This window comes from Melospiza melodia, chromosome 2 (assembly GCF_035770615.1).
Source record: "Melospiza melodia melodia isolate bMelMel2 chromosome 2, bMelMel2.pri, whole genome shotgun sequence".
Classification (NCBI taxonomy): Eukaryota; Metazoa; Chordata; class Aves; order Passeriformes; family Passerellidae; genus Melospiza; species Melospiza melodia.
In genome coordinates, this window is record NC_086195.1 from 21,524,835 (window position 1) to 21,551,827 (window position 26,993).

At 37.5% G+C, this 26,993-nt stretch overlaps 1 protein-coding gene across 2 annotated transcripts in view; it reads left to right on the forward strand.

Moving 5' to 3' along the window:
• The window catches only part of ANOS1 (anosmin 1), a 135,348-nt gene that overhangs the window by 27,830 nt on the left and 80,525 nt on the right, over nucleotides 1-26,993 (forward strand). Inside the window, exon 1 of one of the 2 annotated variants that reach the window (XM_063147911.1) lies at nucleotides 9,720-9,815. The exons of the other annotated variant lie outside the window; for it this stretch is intronic. Within the exon in view, the coding sequence (XP_063003981.1) occupies nucleotides 9,798-9,815 (18 nt within the window). The 5' untranslated portion in view covers nucleotides 9,720-9,797. Of the gene's footprint in view, nucleotides 1-9,719; nucleotides 9,816-26,993 lie in introns of those variants that run through there. 2 annotated transcript variants of the gene reach the window in all.

The following is a 26,993-nucleotide window of genomic DNA, read 5'->3' on the forward strand; positions in this document are numbered from 1 at the left end:
AAGTTCAGTGACTCTCAGGTTTGGCTGTTTGGTCTCTGCCCCGAGATGTGTGTGATGTTTGTGAGACAGCCCGTGCTCCAAAGAATGAGTCTGGACTCTTCACTTTCCGGTCTTCAGGTTGCTTATTATTTCTTATCAAAAAAATTTTTCTCTCTGCCCAGCCAAGATCTGTTCAGCAAGGTAGCCACGAGCACTCTCCACCACCCCTGAGGCGGTGTTGTCTTTTATACCACAAACTATGGATATCATGTTTATTTTTAATTCCCAATATCTATCACCTATGTTAGACAGTGCACTTCTATTCTAAACCAATCCCCAAGTGCCAACTTCACAGCAGAAAATGGAGAACAAGAAGAAGAAAAAAGGACTGGACACGCCCTGGTTCCTCCATTTTGTCCCTATAACCTCCATACCAAAAATTCTAAAATCTATATTTTCACCCTGTGAACACATCATTCTTGCACCATTCAAACTTGTGTGGCTCTCATGTCTTCTTACACGGGTGGCACTTTGTTAGAAGGCTCAAAATCAAGCCACCAGGTGTTCTGGGCAATATGCCAGAGTCTCTGAGCCCCCCAGGAGGGTTCTTGGCAACTCTGAACATCCAGAGGGATGTGCTGGGTTCCCACAAGTGACAACAGAAAGCTGTGAGGAGTGGCCAATACTCCAGAGCGCTGTGAGCCCTTCAAGAAGGACCTTGACAGGATGGGCAGGGAAGAACTGTGTGAAGTTCAGCAAAGGCAGGGTCCTGCACCTGGGGAGGAACAGCCCTCTGTGCCAGCACAGACTGGAGTGACCTGCTGGAAAGCAGCTCTGTGGAGCAGGAGCTGGGGGTGCTGGTGGGCAACCATCTGTCCATGAGCCAGCAGTGTGTCCTGGGGGCCAGGGAGGCCAGTGGGATCCTGGGGGGCATTAGGGAGAGCATTGCCAGCGGGGAAGGTCTGCTGCCTTCCTGGGGGCCTGGGTGGGGATGCCACCTGGAAACTTCCTACCCTGGAGGGGTCCTGAGACTACTACTCATTACTGATTTTCCACATGGGAGATGATGAAGTGGCAACATGTAGTCCAAGGATGATCAAAAAGGACTTTGGAATGTTTGGCAAGGGAATCTGAGGCACAAGTTACTATTTCCTCTACTTCCAGTTGAAGGCAGAAACATTGGAAGAAACAGATGGGCTGAGTCTATTACTGCATGGTTCTGTGGCTGGTATCACCACCAAAATTTTGGGGTTTTTTCACCATGGAATGGTCTATGCAGCACCAGGCGTGCTTGTACCAGTAAGGACTCACCTTTCTCAGGGAGGAGAGTTGCTCCTTGGGAACCAGAGGTGCTCATTAATAGAGCTTTAAACTAGTTATGACAGTGGAGGAGGTGTGCCTGGTGACCTGTGGGAAGGGAAGTGAAGGTTAAAGGGACAATGTGCGAGAGGACCCTCTGCCAGTGACTCTGAAATGTGCTGGCCACACTGCAATGCACTTGCAGTCTTACAGAGACAAGCCAGGGATTCCTAATGTAACAGAAACCAACAGGGAAACACCAGAGAATTATCTCAAAGGATTAAGGGCTGTTCCTTTAGGAAGGCAACTGGCTGACAGGCCAGCTGAGGTGCCTTTACACCAGTGCATGCAGTGGGGGTAGCAGACAGGAGGAGTTGGAAGCCACTGTGCTGCTAGAAAGCTGTGGCCCTGTTGCCATTTTGGGACAAGGTGAATGGATTCAGACTGTGTTTGTGTAGAGGCATTTCACACATACTCTTCAGCCCTCCACGTTCCCAGGAGCCACATAAATATTTCCACTTGCATTGACGCACTCATTAGGATTGATAGTACATGTTATAGAATTGTTTGTGTACTGAGGTTCCATTCATATTTGGTCTAGGCAATGGAAGTTAAAATTTAGCATTTCTTTTACTTTACCAGTAGGTTGCTGGTAGCCTGTCAGACTTGCTGAGTAATGCAAAGGTGGACTCATAAACAATGGCATGAGGAAGTAGAACTGCAAAGTGGAGAGGCTGAAAAAGAAAGTGGGCTGGATTGAGCTGGGCTCAGTATTTCTTAACACAGTTGTTGGACCAGCACCTGGATCTCATCTGCTCTACTCATTCCTAGACACCACAGGGGTAAAAAGCTTATCTGGGGAGAGAACCAGACAAACAGACACTCCCTTCTTTTTTCCCCATACATGACTACATAAAACCCCAGTTTCTGTTGCCAACAGCTGGCTCAGCAGAAGAATTAAAAATAGAATCTCTGCAGAGGTTATTGTCTGGTTGGGGAAAGACAGTTAAAGCTGGAAACTGATGGATCTGGTTTTCTTATGCATCTGGCCTAAAGTCTTCCATCAGAGCCAAGTGTTTGGCAAAATAGTACAAAAAATATATTCATGCTTGTCATCTTCAGATTGTCTTTAAATAATATTTTCACATGAGTTAGGCCTGTAGGTAGGCAAATATAACCTATTTTGGGCTTATTCCTCCTTTTCCCATCCAACTAGTCATATTTGATATGAGTTACCTAAGTGATTATTTTAAAGCATTATGAGGTACAGGTTATATACGGGATGAAGTAGTGTCTGTAATGTATAGATTTCATCTAAAACATAATTCAGCTTATTTCCAACGCAGGTAGTCAGTCAGCTTTGCTACTGGAAGAGGTGCTTCTCCCATTTGATCATTTTTGTGGCCCACCTCTGGACCAGCTCTAACAGGGGCACATATTTCCTGTGCTGAGGAGCCCAGAGCTGGAAGCAGCAGCACTCCAGGTGGGGTCCCACTGGAGCAGAGTAGAGGGACAGACTCACCTCCCTCAGTCAGTTGATGACTGCATTTGGTGCAGCCCAGGATGCAGTTTGAGCAAGTGCACCCTGTGGGCTCATATCCAGCTTTTCACCTACCACTACCCTTAAGTCCTTTTCCATAGGGAAACTCTCAATCCCTTCATCCCCCAGCCTGTATTGATACAAAGGATGGTCTTGCCTAGGTCATCACTTTGCACTTGTTGATACTCATAAAATTCTCATGGGCCCACATTTAACTTGTCCAGTGCCCTCTGGATGGCATCAGGCATGTCAGTCACACCACACAGCTTGGTGTCATCTGCAGAGGCTCTTGCTTAGGACCCCCTCAGTCCTGCTGTGCCACAGATGACAACAGTAAGCCCTATTGATGCCCAGGGGTCTGGTGACCTCTAGGGAACACCACCCTCTGGATGAGACCAGCCAACTACATTCTCTTCTACCAAGGAGTCCAACTATCAAATCCATCTCTCTAATTTGGAGAGAGGGATGTTGTGAGAGACCATGTTGAAAGCCTGGTTAAACCAAGCCATGCTGTGTATCTCAAATCACCTCCCTATCCTGCATGTGCCTTAGCATAGCTTCCAGAAGGATCTGTTCCATGATTTCCCAGGCTCAGAGATGAAGCTGGCAGGTTAGTAGTTCCCAAAGTCCTTCTTTCTACCTTTTTCAAAGCTGGGTATAGTGTTTCCCTTTTCCAGCTACCTGGATCTTCACCTATGCTTACCTGCTATGACTTTGCAATTACGGCAACTACATCAGCCGATTCCCTCAGGTCTCTGGGATGCATCTCATCAGGTCCCATAGCCCATGCATGTTCCAGTTCCTCAGGTGGTTATGGGCTGATCTGTGGTTACAAGTGGAGTGACTTTGCTCCTCCAGTCCCCCTCTTGCAGCCCATCCACTTGGGAGGCATGGGGATAAAAAGGTTGTCTCTGAGTCTGAGAGGAAAAATGTGGAATACCTCAGCCTTCTCCCTAACCCTTCTTGCCAGGATAGGTGTGCATACTTCCACTGCCTGTGCATTTCCTTCTTGTCCTTTACCTTGACCAGAAGGTCTCCGCTCATCTATGCAGGTCCCTTGCTATCCTTTCTTGATTTTTTACACTTGGAGATTGAGAGTTCTTTTGCTGTATGGAACACATCCTTAAAGATCTGCCAGCTCTTTTCTGGTTCCTCGTCCTTTAGAGTAGCTTTCCCAGGGAGTTCTGTTGACTAACATCTTGAAGAGCTGGAAGTTTACTTTCCTAATATTTAGGGTCCTGATCTTATTCTTTGCAAGACCCATATCCCTCAGGACTGTAAACTTCACTAGTCCATGAACATTGTATCCCAGTCTGCCTCTTCATATAACTGATTAACTAACTTGGTTAAAGCATTACAATAACCATTAAATTTCCTGATCAATCTTTCCCTAACTGCTATATGTGGATTTAAGAACTACTGGATAGATGAAATACTATCAAAACCTGGCCTAAGAAAATAATCTGCAAGGCTGACTGAAGTACTTCAAGGGTAATAACTTTGCACTGGAGGTTTGTTCTTGTTGTAAATAGCAATAAAGGGTTCTATGTTGTGTTTTGAATTCCTTCACTGACTCGACCTTTGCTCTTGGATTTAACTTCCACATCTTTACATAATTCCTGCGTTGAGGTTTTCTGCCTCTCCTTAACTTACCTTCTAAAAATTTTTATGTGACATTTTGTCTCTGTCTCTCCACTAGTGTCACTATTCTGTGTACCTATGGATCTGTTTCTTATAAATCTATCAAAGAATCAGTGAGGTTGTTGGAAAACCCTTTTATGTCTTTTAATGAAGGGTCAACTAGAGAAGGTTGTCCAGAACTACATCCAGTTGGAATTTGAGTATCTCCATAAGTAAAGACCACAACCTCTCTTGGCAGCCTATGTCAACATTTTCACAGTAAAAGAGTTTTGGTATTTCTTGTTTTGTGATTTGTGCTTATGGCCTCTTGTTTAGTCCATAGGCATGACAGAGAAGAGCCTGGCTGCCTCCTTTTCATTGCATCTCAATGGATATTTATAAACATAAGTAAGATCCCTCTGAACCTTTTTCTCCAGGCTCATCAGTCCCAGATATCTGCACTTGTCTGCACATGGCAGATACTCCAGCCCCTTAATGAAATTCTTTGCCCAATGTTTTCTTCTTTTCTGCTTATGCTTTCTAAGCCCCAAATGACTCATTCCTACTGCCATTTGCAAAGCTCCTGTCCTTAAAGTCCCATTGCCTTCCAGTGGCCATTCTTGTAAAATTGGATGTAAATGCACAGCTTTTGCTGTTCCTGCTCCAATTTTCAGGTTTGTTTTTACAGTGTGAGCTCCACAGTACCAAGGCTGTTCTTCTCAAGCGCTTGGGAGTGCTGTGCATACAACAGGTGCTTCCCTATAAAAACAACAGAGCTGATTGCTGCTGAGAGTAACCTGAAAGGGGAGAGTCCTGCATTGATGCTGGCTTAGTGAAAAATGTATTTTAGACCTAAGGTGTGGGGGGGGCAAGGGGGATGAAATGACTGGGAAAGGCATTTCAAGAGTTTGTGATGTAGGCATAATTTATTTTTTTTTTACAGCTCCTTACAGAAGGTGGTTTTTTTTGTCGGCAGCTGAAAGTCAAGAGACCAGCAGGCATAATTTAGAGCTGCATGCGCTGTGGCATTTACCAAGGAGTGGAGATAAATGGGCATCATCATAACTCACTGTGAATTGCAATACAACTTTCTTGTTCCCAGTGGCCAAGGCAGTGGTCCCTGATAGATTAATTCTGTGAGAAGGCTGAAAGGCTATTTCATGAGTTTTCAGAACTGAGAGGAAAATGTGAAAATAAAGATAAACAGTTTACAGATTCTGCAGCCAAATAAACATACTGTTTGACTACCCCAAAAAGACAGTTTACTTTCTATTTAGAGTATAATATACACTCCTGAATTCCGTATTCCAGCAATTTTCAGGCTTCCAACTGAGCTCTTTGCAGAGATAATGCAGGTGGAAAGATGAGTTAATGGTTTAAACAATTAGAGATTTGATGCAGTCTTCCATCTGTCAAAGCCCACTGAAATGAAAGCTCACAGTTTTAATTTGTGCCTCCAGCATCTAACTCAGTCTGAGACGGTGTCAGCGATTTGCCCTGCCCACAGTAGTGTTATTCTTATGTTAAGCATTCTGTGCACACATGCTGAGAGACTTCTATCAAACATATTAGTGTGCATTTGAGAGATCATTAGCTTGAAATAGCTGAAACATTCTACGTTTCTTAGCCAGAAACTCACATCTCTGCTGGAAAATGTGTTGAGCCACTGTTATTTACACAATAAAGCTAGAGCAGGATAGGGATAGCATTGTAAAGTTTAGGAGGAATAGTGGTATTTAAGTGGCACCCATAAAAGGGTGAGGTAATGAATGTTTTGGTTTTTTGTCTAAAAAGGAATGAATAAAAATTTCTTTCTTGATCTGCTAGACAGATTGTTTTTTCTTTCATCTAGTAAAAGCTAAGGTAAAACCATTTAATAGAATTGGAATTCATAAGAATTGATCAATAAGATTATTATTCTGCTAAATAGATAAAAAGTCATGAGCATCTAAGAAATCAGGCAGATGTGATATTTATAGTTTGCATTCTCATGCATTATTTGATTTCTTTTATATTCAGCTATAAAAAGGTAGAGGGAACTGAGAGAACCATAGTGGTTAGATGATTAAAGCTGTACTAGGTGATAAATAGGGTGACTGAAGTTTCTGGATATTTGTGTTTAGGGAAATAGAAGAAAGAGCTTTGTGATTCAGTGTTTGTGTTTATATGAAAGCATTAATGTATAAGTGTTTGTGATTACAGGAATCCCTTTGTTCCTAAGGGCCTTGAGAACTGACAAATAAACAGAATTTAAATCAACAACAATACTGCGAACAATATTTGCAGTACTCTGTAATACTCTGATGTATTGCTCTATATTTGTAAGTATCAAGTTTTATTTTTTTGGGTATTGAAAAAACAGTTGTGTTAGAACATGAAATAAATGAAGTGAACGTGGAATAAGTGAACATGAAGTTCATATTCTTTACAGCTGCTATATTGGATCACACCAGTCATCCTTCCAGTCTAACACTTGTGCTGGCAGCTGGATGCTTAATAGATAAGTAAACCTGTAGGTATAAAGTAACCTACTGCTAGAAAAAAAAGGAAAAACTTCCTTAAACCCTATTACTTTTTTTTTGTGTGATACTGTGCGACATAAAGGATACATCCTTTTCAGAATACTAGTTTTGGCTTCTCAGCTCTTGCTGCTTGTGGTTTTGTGCACCTTAAATTTTTTTGCCTTGGAAGAACAGACCTCAGGACTTTATAGAAGGTGTTTTGCTTGGCCTTGACTCTGAATGATGCTGCTGATAACTTTCTGTCTCTAGTAAAAATGGTTAGAATCAAGTTACTTTCTTTTTTCCCCTTGATAAAAGATTATCACAACTGCCAGAGCCCCTATGAGGGATAGGAAGGAAAGGCTCAGATTGGTTTTATGTCCCTGTAGCTCAGGTTTTGTTAATGAGGAATGCTGAGGTTCTCATTGATCTTCAGCATGGCTTTAGAGAAAAGTTTGGTTCTTTGGAGCTTGTTCTTTTGGCCAGTTGTATCTGTTCTAAGGAGATAATGAACTCTGATCACTGTGCTGTTTGAAATTTGAACTCCTGAATGCTGAGCAAACTGAGCCAGTGTTCAGCATAACCAGCTGAAGATTAAGTAACTCTCACAGAGAAAGGACACAAAATTGTCATTAATGACTGAATTGTGCCAACACTGGCTTTGAGGGTGATAGCATAGCAGTCTCAAGTCTGTTCTCAGAAAAGCCAGTGCTGGCTTTAGACTTTAAATCTGCATACACTGTGGTAAATAGAGACACAGACTGCAGCTAAAGGGGGAAATGTGTGCATGGGGGTGCTCACATATAAACACAAGATATTATTGAAGCTGGCGTGCTGAAGCACTAAATGCTTCTTTAACTTAGCTTTATCTGCTTCAGTGAACACTTCAAAATCCAAGGACATTCAGACTGCAGAATCCTTTATTTAGAGGTATTTGAGCAGAGAAATAATCCATTCCTAGAAACTTTTGAAATACCAATGCAGCTATTCAGTCTAATCAACTGTAAATTTTTGTCATCTAAAAAGCAGTTGATTAAGTAACATCTAACAGAAGGATGATTATAATTGGAGCAACACTGGCCAGACAGTAAAGACAGACGCTACTACTGAGATTAAGACGAATTAGCAGTAAATCTTCTTGAAAACAAGTAACAGATTTGTATTCCAAAATCTTCAGTTTTACCAAGTCTCTCACCACTTAATTTGCTCAAAGCTTGTATGTATTTTTTTTCTTATCTTTCAATAACTTTCCATGCTATATGCAGAGGGGAATATGTGACATGAAAGTGTATTTGAGATTTTGATTTCCCAAATACATTCTTAGTTTCCAAAGCTCGACGGCCTGAATTACTATTAAGAAATTTGAATAACTTAAATATGTCAGAGAATCTGTACAAAATTTATAAATTTGCAGTTGAGATGAGAATCTTAATTTTATCTTAAATTTTAATTAATTAATTGATTTTATCTTATGACATTGCATTTCATTAACCTAATTAATTTGTAGTGCAAAACAGGCTGTAATAGACTGTTCAAATGTATGGTCCTTTTCTCCTCTTTGGGGGACAATTGCAAAGTTAGGTCAAGTACAGCTCTAGTTAAGTGACAAAGACAAAATGTACTTGTATTGACATTTAATGTAGTAATAAAATACATTCAAGCCATTGGAAAGGGACATATGTCTGTATCTTATCTGTGACTTCAAAAAGAGTTTTGCTTGACTAGCACCAGGGCATTATTGAAAACCCACTGAAGTAAAAAAAACTGACTTTCAACAAGCTTTACACCCATCTATAGTTAAGATTGTGCTTTTTCAAGTGACCTCCCTCGGAGTTTCTGCATTACTCTAACATTGCAGGAGATATAAAAGTGTGCTTGGGTAGATGGAGTTCCTGTGCTGAGAGAGAGGCAACTGTCTTTGAGGCAGACAGGCAGGGATGCAAGTGCCCTTTCCTCCACACATTCATTGAAGTGTAAGGAAAGCATTAGGCTGGAAGTGAGAGCTATGACTCTTTTCTACTTTTGAGTGCCTGCAAAGAATTGGAAAGCTGTCTGAGCACAGAGGTATGGTCTGTCCTTAAACAGAAATTGCAGGTTTTATTTTGTAACACTAACTGTGGTATTTAATCAGATGCTGAAGAGTTAATTGCCATTTAGCACTGACTGTATATTAGAATAACTCTCTGTGCACAACAGACAAAAATGCTTCTGAAAGGGTGCAGTGTTAAAGAGCGGGTTTTGTGCTATGAATTTTAAGTAGATCTCCTTACTGAATTTCCTTAAAAAGTTCGGCTTAAAGTCAGTTCAGGGTATGGTCTCAGGTGAATGGGTCAGAAAGGTAACTGGTTCTGACAGTTCTTCCATAATATCCACATCTACTATATGGATTACAAGCATACATTCTGATCTTAGTCATATCAAATATTTTTAGCTATTTCTGTGGCCTAAGGAATTTAAGTGCATAGTGGAAGCATGTAGCTGTACAGATAGAAGTCCCAGCATGGAGATAGTGACAAGAAAATATTCAGGTCTTTTTTTCTGATACCATAAACTTTCTGAAGTCTGCAATGGTTCTAAAGGCAGTTTCCTGCAGTCTAATTTACATTTGGTTTGCATCTCATTTTAAACGAGGGAACAAATGCTTGGGGTGTAAAGTGAAAGGGAAATCATAGCCATATTTATTGAATGTTGACATATGCATTTAATCCATATGGAAGATGTGAAGCAGCATTTTGTGTTCATGTTCAGTGTAAGGAGTTGCCCATGCAGGAATGCCGGCAGGATCCCCTACACTGAAATGAAAGAAGACATGGATAACTATTCAGCCTTGTTTTGATGCTGGTGTATGTGTGTACAAAATGGATTTGTTGTTTCAGGTAGGTGTTTTCAGCTTATGTGTTTAGAAATTAAAGGATTGCTGTAATTAAATCTGTAAAGGAATTTTTTTCCTTTGGAGTATGAACCAGAAGACTGAACAAGGAACTTTTCCTCAATATATCTAATACTCTGTTTGCTTTAAGTTGCAAAACCCATGGGTTCCAAAGAATGTCAGAGTTTGCAGCCCTTGACTTTGAATAAAGAATACAGCTGACTATGTTTATTTTTCCCATAGACGTGATATTGTTATATCTAAAATCCATTAAATTTCAAAATCCACAATAAATCAGGGTATGAGCAGGAAAAGAAAACTGAGTTACAGCCCTGGGGATTTGAACTGCACCCTCCAAAAACAGTAGAAATTTTCCAGAGCTAGGAATGAAGAATCAGATTTTAAAGTGGTTTCATAGTAGGAATGAAATATTTTCATTTTTTTTAATTTATGTGAAACATTTACCTGCATTGTTACTCATTGAACTTTGAGCACCTTCAGGAGGGAAATAGACTTAATTTTTTTTTCATTTTACATAAATATGACCATCCTGTTAACCCTAGTACACAACAAAATATTGGTTAAACAGTACTTACCACTTTATGATTTTTTTTTCAACTTTTGTCCACTTAAATCAGGCTTTAACATTACATGGATTGTAATGTGTGCTTTTCCTAAATCTGGAATTCTTTCTGTTTGGCCTGAGAACACAATGCAGAGCAGCAGACACATCCCTGGCCTGGTCCATGCAGTTTTCTGGCAGGAGAACTGACCTGGTTTGCTTGCAGGAATGCTCACGGGAGGTATGGTCATACCCAGCAGGCAGAGCTCAGTCTGGCTGCACTTGTTAGCTTTTCTTTGGTTCTGGACCATATTGTTGAGTGATGTCTGGGGATATCATTATTCACTCTCCAGGAGGCAGGTCTAAAGCTCCTAAAGAGCCAGGAGCAAGGGAGGGAACTGCCGTTTTTTGGGTGAGATTTTTGAAATGTTAGAATTTATATCTAAAGAAGCACTGAGACAATAGAGCTGATGGGTCACTATTTAAGTCATTGAAGACACTACCAAACCTGGCTCAGCAAATGTTTCTTAAAGAGACATTGTTTTTTCAATGTTCAACACCATTCCACTGCTGATCTATTCTGCTCATATCTTATTCAGTATTCTATTTTCCTTTCCTATTTATTGTTGAAGGTATCTGCATGACGGAACTATTGTGTTTCTTTAGAGTTCTGCTTCTCCTGCTGTACAATTTCCTCATCCAAAGTCATGTTTCAGTTTGTGTCAAATACAACTCCTGTGATAGTTGTAACCTATGTTTTTGGTGGGGTCATGATACATAAAAGAATCCCCTTTTAATTGCTTATTTTTTTCAAAAGGTTAATTAAATCTTTCTGTATCATAACTGAATATTTTAAAATTATTCTATAGTTAAATAACATATTTGAATAACAAATGAGTGGTTTAAAAAATATATATATTTAGTTCGTAGCTTTCTTGCCTTACTTTTTTCTTTCAATTTCTACCCCTCCCATTAAATAAACTGAAACCAGGAAAACTAAATTGGTGTAGCTTTATTGTGGAGATACATTTTTTGCTAAATATTAATAGTGGTGCAAAACATCACAGTGTGCACTTCATTCAAGTAATATCCATCTGTAGGGGAAATCATCAGATTTTCCTGTTTTCTTGGTTTAATTAACGTTTGAAAGTATTGCAGATTGAGGACTTTAATTCCTTAAATGGCAAGTAAGTAGGTCATCGTCATCTTCAGGGAAAGGCTTATTTGTCCTCATTATTCCTGGGGTCCAACATTATGCAAATTTACTTCATAATACACTTGAAAGTAGTTATTGTAAGGAAGTGGGGGTATCTACAGGCAGTACTTTAAAGATTTTTATCCTGACAACAACTAAAGCAAAATAGATTTGCAAACACTATTCATATACATGAATGTTTTTAATCACTAATAAGGGAGGATTGAATTAATTAGAAATTCAGCTTTTCTTTCCCCTTTTTACTGGTTCTATGGTAGAAAGATTGTCAGATGCAATACTGATGTAAAAGGGTTAGTGACTCGTAAGTGCACTTAATGGCTATTTAAACTTCTACTTTATGCAGATTAAATAAAAATGTTTAAAGACATTCATGGTGCTCTGTTAAAAAAAAAAAAGTAAGGGCACAGAAGGGTGGTGAAAGAGCAATGAGCAGGCAGCATAGTAGTGTAGGCAGATCACATACTTGCCAACAAATGTCAGGGACCATTCCTGCCCTGCCAGCAGGATCCTAGTGGAGGCTTTTTGCACCTCTGCCATCTGCCTACCACACCTTCTTCTTAAAAAAATGAGTTGTGGTTTTAATTGTCTAGCTCTTATTAAAAAAAATAAAAAAAAAATTTTAAAAAGTTTTTCACCATGGAATTGAAGGAAGAAAGAAAGAAAGTGCCATACTGTAATAATGTGAAGTTTTTTTTACTCCCACAGTTGTCAGTTTTCTGGGTAGGTCAGTGCAATTCAAACAATTGTGTGTGTGGCACGTGTATTTCATGTTTGCACAGAAACTCTCTAAATTGATCAGTTAGACTGGGGTGACGTTTTAAGTGCATTATAGTTCGGGTTATTGGGTTTTTTTATCCTGGGGAAAGGCTGAAAAACCTCAATCTAGTTGTACTTTTTATTTTAGTTTTATCAAATAGTGAGTCTAGGCAAAAGCTGTTGAGTATGTTTTATTATGCTGTCACAGAAAGCTAGTGCATTTTTTCTTTATTGCTAACATTTGTTGGGTGATGACAGGTTATCAAACAGTACAGAGCTGTTTAACACCTTGGAAGAAGACAATAAAGAAACTGGTGACACTTGCTTAACAAGAAGCACAGTATGTTTTGGGAAATCTGTCAGTGGGAAGACAGGCCTGTAAAGATGTCAGGCCTATTTTGACCTTTCTGCCCCTTGTTTGTATTCTACTGTTTCAGCTTTGCAAATGACTCCACATTTGGTACTTGAATTGAAAGGAGGCATCACATAACAAGGAGAGGACATGAATTAGTTTTAGAAATATATTGCAAAATGAAAAAGATGGATACTCAAAATGATAATGCATTTTTTCATGGCTCCATAACACTAATAAAGGAAATAATTTTTTTAAAACTTTAAATGAATTATATATGTAGTTATTTTGGGGTGGTCTGTCAAAGTGGTAGATGTTGCATTAAATCCAACTAGTACTGAAGCATGGTACTGTGTGCCTACAGTAATCTGAGCTCCCTGTAATGATGTATGACATTCACTTTGCATGCTCAGTGCTATATTTTATCCAGCATTTGAATAGCATGATATTCTGACCTTGTCTGATTGGTGATCTCATTTTCTGTGAATGTTGCAAGAACAGTAAACAAAGCCTGGAAGAATTGTCAAGCTGACAAGTTGTATTGCAATGTATCTTTTCAAGACAAAGCCACAGAAATTTATGTGTCTTGACACCTTTGTCTCTTGTATTAAGAAAGCTTTAACTAACTTCTCCTTCAGTCTATAGTCCACTATCTAAAAATGCCACAACTTATAAAGATAACAGGTAGATATTCTTTTAAGGAGAGACCTCAGAGAGATGGAATAATTTAGGAAAAAAACAGCAGCAGCTAAATTGTGGAAGGAATTCCAAGACTAACAAGACTGCCTCATCAGAAGAGTGTATGAAACATTTAAATGATAGTTCTGTATTAAAATTTATACATGGCCATGTGTAAATATGTTTTACAAGTATGTTGAGTACGAGAATAGTATTTTGCATGAATCTCACAGCCATTTACAAATGTCAGTGATTGCAGGAATGCAGAAATAGTTTTGTTTTATTGTGTTTTCCTTTCACCTTCCTCTCTCACTCCCTTAAGAAACCTATAAAAGAGAAATGTTCTACTCTGTTGAAACCACATAGGGGTTTTGCATCTGGAAAATTTGAACCTAAATCTGTAGGTATCTTACTTTCAGTTGAACACTGAGCTTGTTTAATTTGCATTATTTAAATCCTATGTTTGAAAGAGAAATTATTTGATCTAGAATTACATCTGGATAATGTAGTTGTAATTTAATTGCTTAGACTGGCTTTAGTAACTATTTTTGCTTTTAATGGGAAGTTGCTATTGACTATACACATCTTCAGCAGGTTTTTATAAACAACGAAAACTTCAAAAGTGAGGGAAGTATATGGCTAAGTGGCAGTCTGAATAGAAAGTGGGATTACAGCATACTTCTGCTGGGATTTGGGTGTAAGGTCTCTAATTTATTTATAACAAAGTTAAATCATCTTCTAGTTGAGCAGTTAAATACTGAGGACATCTCTTTTTGGAGTAGTCTTATGCTTCAGCCAATTGACAGAAGATAAGCTGCTGTACCCATCCCTCCCAGAGCTTTCAAAGAGCAGTGGAGCTTATTATAAATGAGTGACTCATACACAGGGTGGAACAAATGCACCATTGGCAGCCCACAGAGATAATAACACTGACCTCCGGGCATTTTACAAGGGAGCTCTCTCGTGTAGGTCGACTTCCCACTGCTTTAAACCCAACCTAAATAGACTATTCACAGGCAGCTGGATTGACAGATTAGAGATTTATATGCACAAGTGTGGGCATTAGCAGCATGGGCTCTGCACATCGGGACATGAGATGTAGTTGAAATATCTGACCACGAACAGCGGAGGGACATTTTTCTGTAAAGAAGTAGGTTTCTAAACTTTCTTCAGACTTGAGAAATATGGGTGGTAGGGCAGTCATAAAAGCCCAAGCTTGCAGAGTCTGTTTATGCAGGACTTCCAATAATGGGAAATTGTTTGGAAATAAGGGTTATGATAGGGCTGCCACTTCACAGGGAGCATTGGAGTAGGTGAAAAGAAGACATGATTTTAGGTTCTAAGTCAAAATATGCTCTATTTGCTTTCTCCTCTTCAATACATATATATATATACACAAAGGGAATAAGCAGAAATAATTTTGTAAAAGTATGAAGTTTAACATTTGTCAAATTATACCAGTTTTACGAGGAGCTTGTGGTACTGAGTTTAAGGTTGAGAATACAAACGTGATAATTTGTACTAACTCAGACTTTTATACAAGGTATAAGTGTGTCAAATGTCCTCATCTGTGTTAATGTTAATGAAATACAATTTGGCAGTAGAACTCATCCACCCAGTGTGTACTAGAAATTTAATCTGTGCCTTTCTGCAGAAGGAGATGTGTTCTATTGCCTGATCTTAACAAAAGGTTATATTGAAAGGAATGATTTCAAAGCAGATGACAAATTACTGAAAAGACATTTTTATTGTACAATAGCATGCTCCCACAAAGAAAAACAAGGAGTGAGTGGGACACAACACTGCTCCCCTTCCAACATTCTCTAGCACTAATTTAAGGAAAAACACATTAAGAGACAACCTTCAGGGGATTTATTCTTTTCATTTCTTTAGAGGAATCTTAAAGATTCTTTTTTTTTTTTTTGCTTGGGCCCTTCAGTAGAGAACATTAGTGCATGCAATTGGATCTCCCAAAAAATGTTGTTTTTTAAAATTATTATTCTTGTTATATTCTATGTGCAGAATATGTGGCAAATACATTGATGATGCTTGATTTATAGAGACAAATTATAAAAACTTGTCAGAAATCTGTTTGAAAGAAAATTGTGAAACAAATGAGAGTTTCAGTCCAAGTGCAGATAAACCAGCCTGGCTCCCTTAGTCAGGCTTTATGTGGAATATCAGAATTTTCAGATATCCCTAGATCTAATAATGTAATGATAAAGAAAACATATCATAATGTGATATGCTTTCAAGATGTTAATTATCTAAATCTGTTCTGATACCATAGTTCCTGACTTTTCCTGAAAGCAGTGAAACTTTCCCTGCTTTTTTCACAAGTTTCTATGCTCTGAACTTGTTCATTTAATGCCTGAAATTTGTAATGCAGTATGCAAATTGTAAATGCTGTGTGTATGTATCTAGATATTTATTTGAAAATAAGTAATTTTTATTCTCACTGAGGCAAGAGAATTGACATTGGCAGTGACATTCAGTTACCTGGCCCAGGAGGCTTTTGTTGAGACCTGAATCCAGAGGCCTTTGTCTGGTCACACGTCCCAGCAAACAAATCCAGTGCAGCAATTTCCTGGGTCTTTCCTTACTTTGTATCCAGGCAAAATTTTGGTGAAACTCAAGAAACTACAGTCATGCAAAGTCTTCCTCCAGCAATTACAGCATTGAAGATTTTGCATGTGGGCTTCAAACTTGCAATTTTTCTATTTGGCAGTTGCAGGCTACAGCTGGGATAACACATAGATATTCATTCTTTGTGATGGGTTTGTGGTGGATGTTTTTACCAAATATCAGTTTTATACAGAATTCATATTTCAAATCTGGTTATTTTGTCCCATATCTGAGCTTGGAGCAAATAACAAAGTTGAAATGGGTGTCTGTGAGTGATAAAATATTTTCCCTTGTATTTCTGCTGTGTTATCTATGTGAACAAGCATCTGATAGAGTAGGAATACACAATTCTCAAAGATGCTAATCTGTCCTGCTTTCTAATTTCCACTTGCTTAAATTCTAATTTTAAAGGGCTATATGTTTGGAGAATCTTTTGATTCTTCAACTGTGTGGATTAGTCTTAACCCTTGTCATGACTTTGCTAGCATTTACAAGCATGTGCCTTTGATCATTTGAGTTGCTGTGAAAAGGAAGAAAAGAAGCACAAACATTTGGCATTTTCTGCTTGCAGATGCCCTGCTCATCATCTCAACTCATCTTTCAGCTTCCATTCTCTGGTGTCACTTCCCTGAAAAAATTTAACTGCCTTTCCCTGAGTCCAGTATTTCATTCAGATAAGTAGAGGCATCCTTTTCTCCCCAGAAGGGAATAATTTTTGTTTGAAAACTGTGATTTTTAGTTGGTTCTAAGTTCAGATTTGTTTTTTTCTCCCTGTATCTGTTCTTATTTTTGCTGCTTCACAGAATGTTGCTTTTATACTAGGGAGGATGATAGCCTGTGGCACACTGAGAAAATTGTTTGGGACTTTTGCCTCTCTTTGAGCTTCTGAAATGAGTAAAACAAACTGCTCATCTTAGTAAATGCATTAGTTCCTGTGAAGTTTTTGTCTGCTTGTTTCTTTAACATTACACAATATTTTCAAACTCTGTTTTTTTTTTTTTTTTGCTTGCAACCCAGTTGGTGAGTCATCCTGATTTTAATTTTTGTTTTAGAGTATATGTTTTTATAAAGCATGGCCAGTCAAGCATATGTCCAAAATGGCCATATTTCCTCTTGAATGTAATAAGGCTTCCAAAATAATGACAGCCATTGGGATATTATGAGAGAAAACTTTTTTTGAAAGCGACTGTACAGTGGGAGGCTGCAGTGAAAAACTAGAAATCTGTTAAATTTGTAATCATCCATCAGATTTCTCCACTGGGGCCCCAATTTAGAAATACTTGTACATGCTTTCTCTACTGTGTTTTTCAGGTAAAAATCCAGTCCCCAAGGAAGTCAGTGTAATTTTATCTGACAGTGTCAGTATGGTAACAGCACTGAAGTTCATTGGACTTGCAGCACCATCTTTGCAGAGAGTGTAATTCTGGAGCTAAACAGTGGTGCTCTACTTGGAGTAGTTCTTACTACTTCAGGACTTGTGTTTCTTTGGTGATGCAGAAATACTACAGAGAATTACAGCCTGAGCTCCTAGAAACTGTGGAGTGCTATTTGCAATAATGTCTGGATAAAATGTCTATGCATGTATAAACTCTATCTTACTGAAGAATTACGTCTGTCTAAAACACTAGGATGACACCAAAGTTGTTGTTGCTATTTATACAATAGATTAAATATCTGTTAGTAACTGATATATCTAGTTAGTCAGAATTACAGTAAAAAAATTACTAAATACCTAATGTTTCGTTATCTTTTTGTCCAGTATCTAATTCATGTCTAAAATTGCATCCTCAACTATTGGCTGTTCCAGTTGTACCCACACTGAAACATTCCCACATCATGGCCTTGGGTAACCCTTAAAACACAGCAGTTTGGTGACTTTTTATGACAGTATCATTTAATTTATCTCTGCTGTTACTTTTGTTCTGGTGCTTCTGTTCTATGGTGAAACAGACGCTCTGTGAAGGCTGAGCATATCTGTAATTGTAGTTACTTTTTTATGTATTGTGCTGCAGTCTTTTGTTGAATAATTTTTATTTGCATGGCAAACAAAGGAATTGTTTCTTATGGAGCTTTTGTGTATGTAGGATTCTAATATAATCAAAGAATGACCCTTCTCTGTAGCATAAAAGCATATAAAATAGCAACAGTCTTTTCTTTCTATATGGAACAACTAGTGGACTTTGAGCAGAGGGAATTGGACTAGATCCTCTCCAGAAATTATTTCCAGCTTTAACTGTTCCATGAAGTTGCTATAGATATCATCTTGAAGTACTACACAAATTAGAAAACAGACCCTCTGATTGTTTATAATATGTGCTTATTTGGACAACACATTTCTTACCAGCCAAATTAAGGGATTTAAGAAGAAAAATTGAAAAGAGGAGATAAGAAATGTGAAACACAAAAGGATGAGTAGGCAGATACTCTCTTCATTATCCAACATAAAAATGTCTGTTTCCTTTGAAATGCAGATTTTGTTTAAGAGAGGAAAAATAAGAGAAGCTGCATTTAATTCATATTCAGGTTGATGTGAATATTTTAAAGGAATGGATAAAACACCTTGGAGGAGGGGGATGTGCTAATTTTAGGTTTGCACAGGCTGTTTTTTGAGCTACAAGAAAGTATCGTTTAATTCTTTGCAGTCTACATCAGTAAGGAATATTGCAGGTAGGACTGATAGTTATTTGGTCACTTTATGATTGCAGGTGACTTTATTCATAAGGGGACAATAATGCATTTTTGGAATTCATAGTTGTAAGAGGAATACAGAAAAAAATATGAATTGCTCTAAACTGAGTTATGATATGACCATATTGTTACAATTACAGAGAGTTATCCAGTGTTAATTTGCACACTAGCTACCTTGTTGAATTATGTCCTTTTTTTTTTTGATTTGCATTCACACTTACTTGTGAGAGGCCGCCTTAAGTCCTTGGATGAGAGGTAAATCAATCACTTTTTCTCCTCTCCTTTAAAACTTGTAATTTACCTTCAACCTGTTCTCTTACCATTTTTGTAGTTCAGTTGGCTGGGCTGTCTCACAGTGAGCATTCACTTAGCAGGTGCTCAGAGGTCAGGTTAGTGCAGTGCTAACCAGGTAAATTCTCCTTCTAGTACAATCCATACCTTTCCTTCAAGCTGCACTGCAGATTCTGGTTTGTGCACTGTGCTTTCTAGGGTTCTTACAGTACCACTGAAGAGGTGGCTGTCCCCCAGCTGGTTATCATTTCTTTCCACCCTGCACTATCCCCATGATTACTGCTTCTTTACTTTGCTGCTGCAATGAGCACATCCTAACCAGTTTCAGTCAAAAGAATTTAATCTGGACAAATTTACAGTTTTTGATAAGCAGCTTAATTTTGATTGGAAGAAGTCAAAAGACTTACCTGCCTGAGGAAATCTCAGGGTACAGTATTCTGTTCTGCAGAGAGCACAACAGAAGACAGAGGTGGGGTATGGGGGTCACCAGACCAAAATCTGAATGTCTTCAGCCTTGGGGATGTCTGTGCTGTCACCCAGGGACAGAAGATTATTTTAAATGATAAGTTGCTTATAGGGAACTTATAGGTACTTATAGGGAACTGTAACTCAGGTAGGAGTAAGGTTCTTTTGATTTACCTGCAGTTGAGAAATGCACATTCTTATTGCTGATAAACTTTAAGTTGTCTTGGCAAGTTCTGTGCTCTCTGTATTCTATAACTTACCTGGATCTGTAAAATGGTACAACATACACCTCCCATTCTTGTAGAATGAAATATTTCAGTGAGCTCAAGAAGCTTATACTGTCCAGTGTCTTTGTTAGGAGTCTGCACCAGCTCAAGTCTGGTATGAATTTATGTAAATCAGCAATGAGAGACAGGAAAGAAAGAAATATGAGTACACAACACATTAACAGAATAGTATCCAAGGGCAGCTCTGGTGGAAGGAAGGCTTAAGTTCTTGTCAAATGATACTCCTAGTTTTATATTGCCTTTATTGCTTTGGGGTTTTTTTTTCCAAGTAATAATAAGTCAGGAAAGTTATTTTTAGGCTACTCATGCAGGCAGGTAGGGTGCTGGTCACTAGTATCTTGGATATTTATTACCACTAAATTTTATAATCATTTTTCATGGCAGCTGGTCTAGTACAAGGAAGAAAGAAAGAGTAGCAAATAACACAGCAATGAAAAAGACTCATTATACTCTCTACCAAGAAAATTATCAACCTTTTTCACAGTTTCTTCTAATTATATCAGTGTTTACATTTTATTGTGCTAAGTAGGTGAAGGATTACACTATGTTATAAATGGCTTTCCCAAAGTGGAAGCTTTAGTGGCATGTTTATGGACTATTCCATGTGTTATAATGTAAGATATGTTCCTTTTTGGCTAGGTTTTCATTTTGGATTAATTCTGGCTTTTCCCCCTTCTTTTGGACGATAACTGACACCATGATAAACTGGTAGGAATGAAAAAAATCTGCTATAGTTTTTCTATTTCCAGCACTACAGCTAGATAGATAAAGAGCTTGATTCTTCTTACATATCAACTGTTCTAATAGATTGTTTCAAATTAATGTCTTCTTAATAATATTTGATAAGTTAATTTCAATTTAAAATATGTACCTGTCTGTTGTGAACATTGACTGTGTTGATTGTAGTTAACTCCTACATGGCTAACAATAGACAGTGAACTTCTTGCACTTTATGGGTGTAATGTCTTTGGATAACAGTTGGCATAATGGAATAAGAAAATGACTGGTGGATTGGTGGCCTACATAGTATTTTTCCTGCTTTCACCTCTGTCTAAGTCCTTGCCATCCTGACTGAAGCTGTCACATTCTACTTTGTAAATCATCTCAGTCTTTTTAGTGATGGTGGTTGAAGTTGATGATGGAGTTGTGAAATGTTATGAAAGGATAGTGTTTATTTCCTATATTGTGATCCAGAATGTAAAAGATACAATAATAAGGTTCATGAGAAATCAAATTATTTTCCTCTCTTCCCTGTGAAACTAAAACTTCTGCTCTATTTTATGTTGCTCTCCTGTGTTTTCTTAGCTTCAGTAAAAAACTGGCTTTCATGTTCATATTTAAATCAGCTGTAAGAGACTGAAGGGCTACAGAGTGAGTCTGAGACAAATCTAATTTAGAGTTCAGATTGAATAATTTAATACTGAAGCATCCTGTATGTCAGCTGAGTGTGGGAAACAATCATAGCAAACTTTTTTAAATATGCAAGGTGGGGAATGATTTGGGTAAGCCCATAATGATCATTCTTCTAATTTTCATTGAAAGCAAAGCAGATCTGGCCTGGCTGGATATTATTTAAGCTGTCAATTGTTCTAATGTGTCTTACAATTACAGTGAGGAAAGAATTGACATCAGAAACCATCTGTAGCAGCTCTTTTACTTTTGGAGTTAGCATAGAAGGGTGGTTACATAATGAAATAATCTACAAAGTTGTCTGCCAAGTCTTTGATCTGTGGATCTTGCTTTTTCCTAGATGGCATGTCTCCTAAAATTATGACAATATGCAAAACACATTGTATGACTCAGAAAATAAGAAGTGAAGTTAATATATTGTTGTTTCATTTTCAGAGTATTTGTACTAAAATTGACTTAAAAATTTCTTTACATGATTTTCCATGTTTTTTTCACTCAACAGACAGAATTAATGCAGCAGCAGTTTGCCTGCCTAACAAAAATATGCAATAAGACAAATTCAAAATACAAATACAGTTGAAACTTATGTGCCTTGTGATGCACAAAAGGCGCTGTAGCTGTGACAAAGTGACACCTTCAAGCTTTTAGGGAGAAATTCTTGCCGTGTCCTAAATCCCAGACTGGGACATTGCATTAATTTATTCTCAGGGCTGAGATAATACTTGAATCTGTTTCCATGTGATCGGGAAATTATTTGATGCAATTTTACCCTTCAGAGGAAAATCTTTCATCTGGAAAGGCACAGAACAGCAGAATCTTCTGGAGTGTTGTTCCCCCCGTGCAGGCAGCTCTCTTCCCTGAGAATCCAGAGTCTCTCTGCAGACACACAGAGGCAGGTCTGTCTCCAGGCACAATTTCCTTCCTGCAGGAAGCTTCTGTTGCTGTCAGATTCCCTGCATCCCTTAAATCTTGCTAGCAAGCACTGATTCCAACCGGGCAGATACGGCTGGAGCAGCTGATGGGTGTGCAGGAGTGTTGGGTGAGGGCATCAAGCTGGAGGGGCAGGCTTGAGGGGAGAGAGGGAGGGAGAGAGGACTTGAGGTGAGGGCCAGACTGGTGGTGGGCGTCTCTTCTGTGACAGTAACTTGATGGGTGTGTTGGTTCACTCTTCTTCTTCTGGAGTGCAAATCAAGAGAAGTCATCTATTGCCCAAATAAATAATAAACTGACTTCATAGGGGAAATCACATTTTAAATTCTTTGAGAGCTATTTCAGGAGCTTCTTCAGCACTTTTGTAGAAGTATGGTGCAGTGCAGAAGTACTAATATCACATATTGCTCCCATCATATCATCTCTACATATTTTAGACTTTCAAAAACAACCAAACATGTGAAAATATAAACTGTTGGGTATGTGCTTTTCTATTTTTGTAAAAGGAAAGTCCTGTTAAGTTTTTAAAAATCTCATTGCTTGCTATATACCATAAATCCTCATGAAAATGTAATTGCATGTAATTTATGCTCATTCAGTACTAGACACAATTATATAATTAATCAGTGTATCAACATAAATTTTTCCTGCATCTGTTGCTGGAATCAACATATTGCAGAAGCTATACTTATAATCTATATATATGTAAAGACAAACATTTTGAAGAGGAGTCTGGTGTGTTTCAAATTTACATAAGATTATTTTTCTCAACTTCTTTTTCTGTTTATTAAACTATAATGATATTACATCATTTGGAGGCAAAGTAAGGAACTGTTGTAAATATAGATTAAGATTTCATCAGATATTATCAATAAACCTAGTCTAAATTGAATGTCTGGGAATAATTCCAACTTTTATCAAATCGTGCAACCATTTTACAATATTTCACAGAAAAATAACAGGAAATGAGAAAATGTAAACTCATAAGTTAAGTTTTCAACAGGTCTTGGAATTTTTAAGTGCCAAACATGTTTTGTATGCTCAGAATCTATTGACCAAAATCCTTTTTGAATTACAAATTATTTTCAGCCTGAGAGCCTATTGTTAGGGAAATGCAGCCTGTGAATGCTAATTTGGATCTACTTCAGCAATTAAGAACTGTAGTTTGGGCTGGACACATTTTCTGTGAACAGTTCTTTATTATAAATGTGTGAATGCAACACCTAGAAGTTATGCTAATAAAGTTACCATCAGGTTTAACAGACAATGTTAGTAATTAAACACAATATTTTTGAAAGTGGTAGAAAGGTCTAAAAACCAAAACAGACAAGAACTATGAGGAAACAAGATAATAAAATCACCACTTTATAGACATTTTTAAAATAAAATACATTTATATACAATATTTATTGCTTTAAAATTGCTGAAGTTTAGTAAACAAAGTTTTGAATGTTTCATATTTTGACATTATGCTGAAAATGTGCTCCTCTGTGGAAAAAATGATCTACTAATCCTTCCCTGATAAAATGTAAAACTAATTGCAGTGGAAAGAAATGGTAGGACAGAATTACAACTTTTCTTTAAAGGGGAAACTGTTTCACACCTCGAGTAAACAAGTGCATAAAGAGAGTTGAACAATGTAAAACTTTTACTTTAGAAGCTGCCGATGAAATAATGCAAACTTGGATAGGTATTTGCAGAAAATTAATTCATTAAACAACAGAGATGGTAAATGAGTGGGGAAAAAGACCTTTTGTGATTAATAGTCTCAGTTTTCAACTATCTGTTATCATGACGTGTATGATATGATCAGAAGTTATCTTTCAAGACTCAATTAAAGCAATTATAGCTGTATTGAAAGCCTGCTGAAGTAAATGCAGATATCATTGATGTCAGTTGGCTTTGATTCTAAACCTTATTGGCTACTTGTGTTTAAAAAAATTATTTTTATGATAGAGTTTTCAGAATGCAATTCCTTGCCCTTTTTCTGATTGATTTTCATTTGGCCAGTGATATATCTTTATTTCTTCCATTTTAAGCTTTTCAGTGTTTGATAAAGATCTGTTAATTTATATTTTTTGCTCTCTACCAAAATATCAGTTTTAAGAAAGATGAGATATTTTTCTCTGTCCTTCAGACTGGAGTTTTCATGTTGCTGAGAAGCACTTGAGAAACTTTTGAGCTTTTTTTAAAGAGAATTTCTGAAAACAGTTGCATATGCCTAAAACTCTTGTGAAGATGCAGAGCAGAGTGTGTAGTTGGCATGGAGGGTGAGATATTGTAGAGTGGTAAAAGGCAAGGACAGTTCACAGCTCAGCTGAAATTTGGAAATTCTTCCTGCAGACCATGGAGGCCAGAACTGAAACCTCCAAGTCCCATATTCCCATATCCCTCCAAATTCTCCAAGTCCCATAACTTCTTGCTTTCAGAGGGGACATGTGACATTAGAATAAATAGCTTGACTTTGCTTCTTAATACAGGTGTCAGTTTGAAAATAAAGTAATACAGTTGTCAGTTTGAAGATAAAGTAAGAAGTGGAGATATATGCAATATATATTACTGCAAACACTATTGTCCAGCCTTAAAGTGTATAAGCTTTTTGCCTGAATTAGTAGCAAATTAAACAGTAAAAAAATTATTTAATGAATAAATTTTAATTTCTGTGTGAAAATTTGTTTGTTAGACCAGTCATAAGCAGCATGGTGACGTTAGTGTCTTCTTTGTGAGTACATTTTCTAACTCTCAGATTGCCCAAATTTACGTGTCTGTATTTGAGAACTTGAGCAAAAACAGGGCAAATAATGCTTTATTATTTTAAAATACAATACTCCTTTCTTTCAGGATTATTATTCAGGATTATTATTATTATTCAGCAGTTCACATCTTCTAAATGCAGGAGAAAAAAGCATTAGTGTTTCCTTTTTTATTCACTTAATGGTCACTTTAAAATACCTTTTTTTTTTTTTTTTTTTTGTTTAGTAAAAAGATGAGGAAAAAAGAAAATTTCCAAGACAATTAATTTTGAGGTGAGCTGTCCATAAGGCTCTTTTCTGTATCAGTACAAGACCTGTAGTGGGCTTTACCTTCCAGTGCCTTGCTTCTTGTAGAGCCATTCCAACCAAGCACAAATCAAGTGACATGAAAACAGAACAACAGTGTTGTCCAACTCATTAAAGTCAGTTTGGGAATAGAGATGGTGTCTTTACAAAGCAAACAGCAAAGGTTAAGTGAGAGGCATACAGAAGTTTTAGTCAAGCTTTTAAAGCTACATTTCTTCTTATTCTTTTAAAGGAAATCTTGCTGTAAGGTACTTGTCATTTAGAAAAAAGGCACTAAAATGCTGTGATGGAAGAAATAGCTTTTGGACACTCATGTAGGAAATGTAATGATTGATTGTCCTTCTTGGGAATGACTGGAGCAGTTTGGGTTATTAATACGGTACATAACAAACTTCAGAGTATTTTTTTTCTTCTGAGATATTACATGGAACTTTGCAGAGTAAATGAAATTTAGTTCTACTATTACAGTGGGAAAGGGCAAAATGTGCCAAAAGTATCCATGAAGGAAATAAAATAAAACTCTTAAAAGAAAGCCTTAGATTATAGTATTTGCAGTGCAAGTCAGTTACTGGAGAACAGTTAGTGCTAATAAATTAACTTAAAATGCATTACAGATGAGGCTGGTATGTTTTTTCTCTTCAACTTCTTGGATTGGATTTGTGCCTGAAGAGATATGGTGACATTTTTCCAGAACTGAGCTATAGAGGTTTTTGGCTAGAAGTATTCTACTTTAAAGACTACTTTGAATGGCCTTAACACCATTCCTTTGCCATACAGGTCCAGGAGAGGAGACAAATACAGAATTTTATCAGCAGCTGGTTTGGCAGTATAGAGCTTTTCAATACTTCTCCATCAAAATACTTACAGGGATGTAATTACAATGGCATAAAAGGGTTTTTACTGGCACAGACTGTTTCAACATAACTGTAATAGGCTCTGCCTTTAAGAGCACATTTTATGGTATTTGTCTAGATTAGAATGACTTTGTATGTATCATGTGTCTTAGTAACCAAAATAAAGCCTGAGATACTCTCAAGAAGTTTAGATTTGCTAACACAGATGAAGTCCATGCCTGCCTACAGTGATGCTCCCTTGCTGGAAAAGCACTTATGCTGGAAACATCTTGATGCATTTGTTCATCTTTGTTGGTCATCTTCATGCAGTAGTTACACTGAGCAAGAAAATGCATTAAAGGAGTGAGAAAGAAGTAAATCTACTGTAATGAACACAATTTAGAATAATAGAATCTTTAAGCTACTTCTAAATGTCTGAAGGAAAATTATATTCATAGAAGGAAACTAAAAAAGACATTATTTGAAGTGTCTTAAAAATTCAGGTATAGATTAGTCTGAGAGGTTAAAATTAAAAAGAGATGGATGTGTTTGGACAATGAGCTGTGACAGCTGTTACTGCTCTTGCCTTTTGTAAGAATATGACTAGAAAGATTGTTTATGTAAGTGGTTTGGCCTAAATGTTGTTTTGGAATTTGTGCCAAATACATAAATTATTCTTAAGATACTTTGAGCCAAAATCTGTCTCCTTGATTGCCTAGACAGCTTCTACTAATTTTAATGAAGATTGCATGTTTTAATTGAAGCACAAAATTAGGTCTCTGATACTGAGATTGTTTCTATATGAATGTGTAAGCAATTTTAGGACACTTGAAGAGCACATTTGTCAGATGCATGTAGACTTTTATAGCGTTCCATTAGGCAATTGAAAAATGCAGAACAGAGGGATTATATTTCTTCAGTCAGGCATTATTCAGATGTTTTTAGTTGTCAAATCCTGAAATATTCTTCATTCTCATGTATCTAAAACCTCTAGTCAAAACTTTTTGAGCTGTTCCCTAAAAGGGTTGTTTTT